Source organism: Oncorhynchus gorbuscha, linkage group LG14, assembly GCF_021184085.1.
Source record: "Oncorhynchus gorbuscha isolate QuinsamMale2020 ecotype Even-year linkage group LG14, OgorEven_v1.0, whole genome shotgun sequence".
NCBI lineage: Eukaryota > Metazoa > Chordata > Actinopteri > Salmoniformes > Salmonidae > Oncorhynchus > Oncorhynchus gorbuscha.
In genome coordinates this window covers 4,378,356-4,387,431 of record NC_060186.1, presented here as the reverse complement: position 1 = coordinate 4,387,431, position 9,076 = coordinate 4,378,356, and the positions used below count along the sequence as shown (strand labels likewise).

Sequence of the window (9,076 nt, the reverse complement as noted above, 5' to 3'; positions counted from 1 at the left end):
CAAAGCTGCAGAAGGGGCAGAAGAATTCAGACCAGAGTTACTTCCACGTAAATGTAACTTTATTTCCATTTCATGAGCTTTTCTCTCTGCGTGTAATCCGACCTTGAATTTATGTGTGGGGGAAAAGGTAGGCATTTTGGGATGGAGAGCAAAGAAAACTGAGCCCTTGTGGAAGTGTGTCTTCAGATAAACCGTATTCTGACCTTGACTTAATTCCCTCATAATTCCACCACCTTTAAAAACGCAAGGAAAACGATGAATAAGGTCGAACAACCTGCCGGGTTCCAAGTGAGAAGAAAAAAAAAACCCAGCCACTTTATTCTCTATTCTGAAGCCTACATTTTATATCATGTCATCCTGACATGGTTAATGTACCTGTCTTCATTCTGTCACGTCCGTGTGGTTGTTCCTGGGGGTCTCTGGCAATACTGGATCATATTAAACAGATTACAAGTCAGACCGAATAGAAGCAGGTTAAACCTGGAGCCTGGCACACCAGGTCCGTGATTACTGAGGGTAGATTTATAGATTCCTGGTTCTACTTCTATTGCACACGTTCCTGTAGTTTTTAGGTTCACCGTAAAGGCTTATGTTTGATTCATTCTTACGTTCCCAACCCTAAATAATCTACATCTGATTATTTATAGATTTAACAATTGGTGCTGGAAAGGAGAGGAAGATGTGTGTATTCACAGTAGTAGTGGCATTCTTTCATCCCTATTCTGAATCTGTTCTCTTCATATATATATATTCTGTCAAGAAGATTCTAATTGAAAGTAAACAGTATTTAAAGAGATAGCACTAGATAAATGTACTGAAAACCCTATTGAATGACCAATTCATGAGAAAATATTTTTTGGCCAGCATATGGGAGGGTATTCAGCTGTCGAATTAAATTTATTCAGTGCCAAGGAAGCCACAGCTACCAAAAGTCAGTTAAGCACCTCCATATGGTAAGTCTGAATACAAACTACTGAGAAGTGCTTCAATCAAAAACATGTAAAAAAAGACTAGATCTTCACCTCCCGAGGGGCGCAGCTGCTGCATTGCAATGTGCTAGAGGCGTCACTACAGACACTGGTTCAAATCCCAGGCTGTGTCGCAGCCGGGCCGCGCCTGGGAGGCCCATAAGGCGGCAGAGAATTGGCCCCAGCGTTGTCCGGGTAAGTGGAGGATTTGGGCGGCCGGGATGTCCTTGTCCCATCGCGTTCTGTGGCGGGCTGGGTGCAGTGCACGCTGACACGGTCACCAGGTGTGCGGTGTTTCCTCCGACACATTGGTGCGGCTGGCTTCTGGGTTTAGCAGGGCAGTGTGTCAACAAGCTGCTTATCAGGCTGTGTTTTGGAGGACGCGCGGCTCTCGACCTTCGCTTCTCCCGAGACCGTACGGGAATTGGAGCGAGGGGACAAGACTGTAACTACCAATTGGGAGAGAAAAAAAATGGTAAACAAAATGTAAATAAAGAAATAGATTTCCTAAATCTGAATCTGGGCGAGCGGAACAGACAAACATGTCCTTTGCTGTGAATTATTACTTTGGAAGATATCAGAGACACTTGTGGTCATTACAGAATAAAATAATGTTTAAGAAAGAAGACAAAATATCTCTGGTCCAGATAGGGTGGTAATATATGCCATTTAGCAGACGCTTTTATCCAAAGCGACTTACAGTCATGTGTGCATACATTCTACGTATGGGTGGTCCCGGGGATCAAACCCACTACCCTGGCGTTACAAGCGCCATGCTCTACCAACTGAGCTACAGAAGGACCCACATGGTGGCGGTCATGAAATGTTAAAAATGCAAAACAGGCTGCAGGTGTCACGGTAACCGATGGTTAATCAACATAAATGTGTTTTGCATTTCCAGGCTTCTTCTGGTTAATTCACCGGCAGGGACTGGGAGACTAGTCAGGATCTAGGGAAAGATGAACGGAGCAATGTACAAAGAGAGCCTTGATGAAAACTTGCTCCAGAGCGCTCATGACCTCAGACTGGGGCGAAGGTTCACCTTCCAACAGGACAACGACCCTAAGCACACAGTCAAGTCAACGCAGGATTGGCATCAGGGCAAGTTTCTGAATGTCCTGGAGTGGCCCAGCCAGAGCCCGGACTTGAACCCGATCGAACATCTCTGGAGAGACCATTGAAAATAGCTGTGCAGCGACGCTCCCCAACCAACCTGACAGAGCTTGAGAGGATCTGCAGAGAAGAATGGGAGAAACTCCCCAAATACAGGTGTACCAGGCTTGTAGCATCACACCCAAGAAGACTCGACGCTGTAATCGCTGCCAAAGGTGCTTCAACAAAGTACTGAGTAAAGGGTCTGAACACTTATTTTTTGCCAGAAAATGTAGAAACCTGTTTTTGCTTTGTGATTATGGGTTATTGTGTGTAATAACGGAAACATTGAATCCATTGAAAAACAAGTCGGTAACGTAACAATGTGGAAACAGTAATGGGGTCTGAATACTTTCCCTAATGCATTTTCACCCATCAGACTATTCTCCATTTAACCTTGTCTTTACTAATATAAACTAATAAAATGAGTTCAGATTTAGAATGGCCCATTATCAAATGGCCAGGAACAGGGGAAAGAGAAAAAAATGGTCTCTCAAACTCTGTTCCTGCAGCTACCCAGTACTCTGTATAACATGGGCTCTCCAACCCTGTTCCTGTATCTACCCAGTACTCTGTATGCTGTGGTCTCTCCAACCCTGTTCCTGTATCTACCCAGTACTCTGTATGCTGTGGTCTCTCCAACCCTGTTCCTGTATCTACCCAGTACTCTGTATGTCATGGGCTCTCCAACCCTGTTCCTGTATCTACCCAGTACTCTGTATGTCATGGTCTCTCCAACGCTGTTCCTGTATCTACCCAGTACTCTGTATGCTGTGGTCTCTCCAACCCTGTTCCTGCATCTACCCAGTGCTTTTCACAATAAAACAAAATGTCATGTAACTGTTGACAGGCCCTTCTCTCTGCATGCTGGAGAAAGGAACGAAGAAGAGAGAAGAGGAGATGGTGGTGAGATAATTATCAAAATATAAAAAATCCCCAATTAGTAGACTATTGAAAATCAAATACAAATCCCCTATAATTGTAGGAAATCTCTAAATGTGTTTAATTTAGGCTAGACCAATTCTGTACCAAAGATAACTTAAATCAGTATTTAAAAATAGTAATAATTCTGCCGTGTGTAATATGCAGTGGTCTATGTATTGTGTAACAGCACAATTATTATTTTAATTCATGTTTTCTTTTTCCAGGCTTGGGCTCATATATAGGCCTACTGTATGCATAAGCCGTAATATGCAGACGGGATGTTTTGAATTACTCCCAGACACAAAAACAAACAGGAAGTTTCTTTGAAGTTCAGAACTTCAGAAAAGCTTCTTTTTTTTGCCAATTAGTGACTGCAGAGAACAAATAACAAACAAAAAACTCATACAGTATAAAACATCCCTTTAAGGTTTAGGTCTCTTCTCTAGGGTTCTGTCAGATGGGATTACTGGACTGGTACTGATGCCCACTGATCAGTGAGAAAAACACTATTACTTTAAAAAAAAGAGACTATTACTTTGTGGTGAGAAATAAAGGTATGGTTTTTAGAGAATGTTGGATTTTAAAAGGAGACTCTGTACCAGACTGTCTCCATCAAATCAATGTTAAGACAATTTAACAGAGCAGGACAGATTAGTAAATGGCATGTACCTGTTATAATCATACTGCTATTTAAAAAAGGCCAAAAACCCAAGTTAGCATATATTCAGATTTATTTCACATTTTAAAAAAAAGTGTAATTTACAATGTAGTTAAATATATCGCATCATACAATAAGCCAGTGTGTTACTGAAGACTGGGACACCTGAGTGAACCTTGATAAATAAACATACCTCATTCAGCTCCGTCTCTGTGTTCAGGAATTCAGTCACCCCACTGATTAGCTTAGAGGTCATGAATAAGGCCTCTCCGTACCTAAACATGGAGAGCAGAGGTTTTGTGAAGAAAGGCTTTTACAAACACTGTTGTTCTACTCGGGCTTCGCTGAACACTGTCCCAAAGAGCTCTGGGGGAAGATCAACCATCACAAATGTCATTTTCATTCACTTCTACAGTATCTGGAATCTAGTTTGCATCAAGTATGTATCGTCTGAAACCATAACTGAAATCACAACACAATTTTAATGATACTCTACAAAATCCACACGTACAGTACTGTATGTGAATTTGTTTACAAATGGTTAAATAGATCCCAAATGGTCCAATAGATCCCATCCCCAATAGATCCCATAAACTAGAATGCAAAACAAGCACTGAATTATACAAACATATAAGACATATAAGTAGAAATAATTTACTGTAAAATATATCTGACATACCATAATATCTACTTCATTGTCCATGTACATTTACACAAACACAATACACTATAATACATCACTATGGAAACAACAGGAACACTATAATACATCACTATGGAAACAACAGGAACACTATAATACATCACTATGGAAACAACAGGAACACTATAATACATCACTATGGAAACAACAGGAACACTATAATACATCACTATGGAAACACAGGAACACTATAATGCATCACTATGGAAACACAGGAACACATCACTATGGAAACACAGGAATACTATAATGCATCACTATGGAAACACAGGAACATTAGTACACAAATCACACTACCGAAAACACAGGAACACCCTAATACATCACTATGGCAACACAGGAACGTTAGTACACAAGTCACACATATTACAGTCTCTGAGGCCTTAAATCTCTTACCGGGAATTCAAGATGTCCCACTTCTCCCTGAAGTACCTCCAGGCTAAGTGTCTTCCATGCGGGTTCCTTCCCACGTGGATGATGACATCGATGACATCTTGATCTGGGACCAAATCTGAGCTCAGAGAAAGATTCAGCAGCCTGGAGGATAAGAAGAAGAAGAGGAAGGACTGTGAATAAAAGAGTGTATATTATTGTCCTCATACAGGGCACTGTTTATTTAGGGAATCATCCTTACAATGGTACATCTGGTGTGAGTACAAAAAGTACAATAAGACATGGTCACCTCTTACTAAATTCAGAAGTTTAAAGTACTCTCTGGGTAATGTAATCCAGCAGTAATCTGACTGATAAATCTGTGGGTAATGTAGTCCAGCAGGAATCTGACTGATAAATCTGTGGGTAATGTAGTCCAGCAGTAATCTGACTGATACAGTATGTGGGTAATGTAGTCCAGCAGTAATCTGACTGATACAGTCTCTGGGTAATGTAGTTCAGCAGTAATCTGACTGATAAATTATTTGGGTAATGTAGTCCAGCAGTAATCTGACTGATACAGTCTCTGGGTAATGTAGTCCAGCAGTAATCTGACTGATACAGTCTCTGGGTAATGTAGTTCAGCAGTAATCTGATTGATAAAGTCTCTGGGTAATGTAGTCTAGCAGTAATAACCTGCCCAGGGACTGCAGTTGAAAATTAGCCGGCTGGCTAAAACCGGCACTTTTACTGAAACGTTGATTAATGTGCACTGTCCCTGTAAAAATAAAACATAAACTAAACTAAAACTAATCTGACTGATAAAGTCTCTGGGTAATATAGTCCAGCAGTAATCTGACTGATAAAGTCTGTGGGTAATGTAGTCCAGCAGTAATCTGACTGATACAGTCTTTGGGTAATGTAGTCCAACAGTAATCTGACTGATACAGTCTCTGGGTAATGTAGTCCAGCAGTAATCTGACTGATACAGTCTCTGGGTAATGTAGTCCAGCAGTAATCTGACTGATACAGTCTCTGGGTAATGTAGTCCAGCAGTAATCTGACTGATACAGTCTGTGGGTAATGTAGTCCAGCAGTAATCTGACTGATACAGTCTCTGGGTAATGTAGTCCAGCAGTAATCTGACTGATACAGTCTGTGGGTAATGTAGTCCAGCAGTAATCTGACTGATACAGTCTCTGGGTAATGTAGTCCAGCAGTAATCTGACTGATACAGTCTCTGGGTAATGTAGTCCAGCAGTAATCTGACTGATACAGTCTGTGAGTAATGTAGTCCAGCAGTAATCTGACTGATACAGTCTCTGGGTAATGTAGTCCAGCAGTAATCTGACTGATACAGTCTCTGGGTAATGTAGTCCAGCAGTAATCTGACTGATAAAGTCTTTGGGTAATGTAGTCCAGCAGTAATCTGACTGATACAGTCTCTGGGTAATGTAGTCCAGCAGTAATCTGACTGATAAAGTCTTTGGGTAATGTAGTCCAGCAGTAATCTGACTGATACAGTCTCTGGGTAATGTAGTCCAACAGTAATCTGACTGATACAGTCTCTGGGTAATGTAGTCTGGCAGTGAAAGTATAACATGGATAATGTATTTCATGTCAGCAGTCACAATAGACACAGTCAGGCCGTAGAGCTGTCAGCAGTCACAATAGACACAGTCAGGCCATAGAGCTGTCAGCAGTCACAATAGACACAGAGGTCACAGTCAGACCAGTCAGGAGCTGTCAGCAGTCACAATAGAGCTGACACAGTCAGACCATAGAGCTGTCAGCAGTCACAATAGACACAGTCAGGTCATAGAGCTGTCAGCAGTCACAATAGACACAGTCAGGCCGTAGAGCTGTGAGCAGTCACAATAGACACAGTCAGGTCATAGAGCTGTCAGCAGTCACAATAGACACAGTCAGGCCGTAGAGCTGTCAGCAGTCACAATAGACACAGTCAGACCATAGAGCTGTCAGCAGTCACAATAGACACAGTCAGACCATAGAGCTGTCAGCAGTCACAATAGACACAGTCAGACCATAGAGCTGTCAGCAGTCACAATAGACACAGTCAGACCATAGAGCTGTCAGCAGTCACAATAGACACAGTCAGGCCATAGAGCTGTCAGCAGTCACAATAGACACAGTCAGGCCGTAGAGCTGTCAGCAGTCACAATAGACACAGTCAGACCATAGAGCTGTCAGCAGTCACAATAGACACAGTCAGGCCGTAGAGCTGTCAGCAGTCACAATAGACACAGTCAGGCATAGAGCTGTCAGAGCTGTCAGACCATAGAGCAGTCACAATAGACACAGTCAGGCCATAGAGCTGTCAGCAGTCACAATAGACACAGTCAGGCCATAGAGCTGTCAGCAGTCACAATAGACACAGTCAGGCCATAGAGCTGTCAGCAGTCACAATAGACACAGTCAGGCCATAGAGCTGTCAGCAGTCACAATAGACACAGTCAGGCCATAGAGCTGTCAGCAGTCACAATAGACACAGTCAGGTCATAGAGCTGTCAGACACAGTCTGTCAGCAGTCACAATAGACACAGTCAGGCCATAGAGCTGTCAGCAGTCACAATAGACAATAGACACAGACCATAGAGCTGTCAGCAGTCACAATAGACACAGTCAGGTCATAGAGCTGTCAGCAGTCACAATAGACACAGTCAGGCCGTAGAGCTGTCAGCAGTCACAATAGACACAGTCAGGCCGTAGAGCTGTCAGCAGTCACGATAGACACAGTCAGGCCATAGAGCTGTCAGCAGTCACAATAGACACAGTCAGGCCGTAGAGCTGTCAGCAGCACGATCAACATCCAGTGGGAGAACAAGATTCCTGGCTGAGGTGCTTCTGTGAAGTCAAGTGATCCACTTCTGTTATTAAACTCGTAAATAAAGAGACACATCAGGACAGACTCGGTATAGAGGAGAACGTAGAAATAGAAACACATTAAGACAGACTCAGTCTGGAGGAGAACGTAGAAATAGAAACACATTAAGACAGACTCAGTCTGGAGTAGAACGTAGAAATAGAAACACATTAAGACAGACTCAGTCTGGAGTAGAACGTAGAAATAGAAACACATTAAGACAGACTCAGTCTGGAGTAGAACGTAGAAATAGAAACACATTAAGATAGACTCAGTCTGGAGTAGAACGTAGAAATAGAAACCCATTAAGACAGACTCAGTCTGGAGGAGAACGTAGAAATAGAAACACATTAAGACAGACTCAGTCTGGAGGAGAATGTTTTAAACTCAATGACCAAAAATACAGTTTTAATACCATGTATCAGCTGCCTCAGAAAGCATGAAGCTGATTTTACATGCAGGGAGGGTAACAGCAGCACGTTGGTTCACCAGGAACTCACACTTCTTTTGTTCTGATATATATATATATATCCTGTTTCTCTTCACCATTTTACATGCAGGGAGGGTAACAGCAGCACGTTGGTTCACCAGGAACTCACACTTCTTTTGTTCTGATATATATATATATATATATCCTGTTTCTCTTCACCATTTTACATGCAGGGAGGGTAACAGCAGCACGTTGGTTCACCAGGAACTCACACTTCTTTTGTTCTGATATATATATATATATCCTGTTTCTCTTCACCATTTTACATGCAGGGAGGGTAACAGCAGCACGTTGGTTCACCAGGAACTCACACTTCTTTTGTTCTGATATATATATATATATATATCCTGTTTCTCTTCACCATTTTACATGCAGGGAGGGTAACAGCAGCACGTTGGTTCACCAGGAACTCACACTTCTTTTGTTCTCATATATATATATATATCCTGTTTCTCTTCACCATTTTACATGCAGGGAGGGTAATAGCAGCACGTTGGTTCACCAGGAACTCACACTTCTTTTGTTCTGATATATATATATATATCCTGTTTCTCTTCACCATTTTACTCTGTGCTCTTGAACTGATAGGATGTAGTTTTATACCTCGACCAACGGGCTTATGCAACAGACTTCTAAAACACCAAGACGTTTGTTTAGAGGAAGAGCAATTGCCTCCGTAGTCAAATGGCTCAACATTCTGTACGTGAGAGCTCCAGTCCTCAGTTGTAATCAATCTAATGCTTTAGTGAACAGATACACTTTCGAAGTGTGAAACCCACACAGCAAACAGCAACGTCTTCCGTGTAGAATCCACCTCGTGTCGGACCTCTTTTGATGAGGGATCTGTATTCTATTGTGATTCACATTCACACTGGATACTCAGTTATCATCCTACATTTACATGGACCTTTCAGTCACTAGTGAG

At 42.1% G+C, this 9,076-nt stretch overlaps 1 protein-coding gene across 1 annotated transcript in view; it reads right to left on the bottom strand.

Annotated features, from left to right (window-relative positions):
• LOC123995854 (thyrotropin-releasing hormone-degrading ectoenzyme-like) overlaps positions 1 to 9,076 on the bottom strand; it is a gene marked incomplete at its 5' end in the record, with an annotated part of 45,973 nt that overhangs the window by 1,071 nt on the left and 35,826 nt on the right. The window contains 2 exon segments of the mRNA XM_046299534.1: positions 3,896 to 3,977; positions 4,802 to 4,942. Coding sequence (XP_046155490.1) covers positions 3,896 to 3,977; positions 4,802 to 4,942 — 223 coding nt within the window.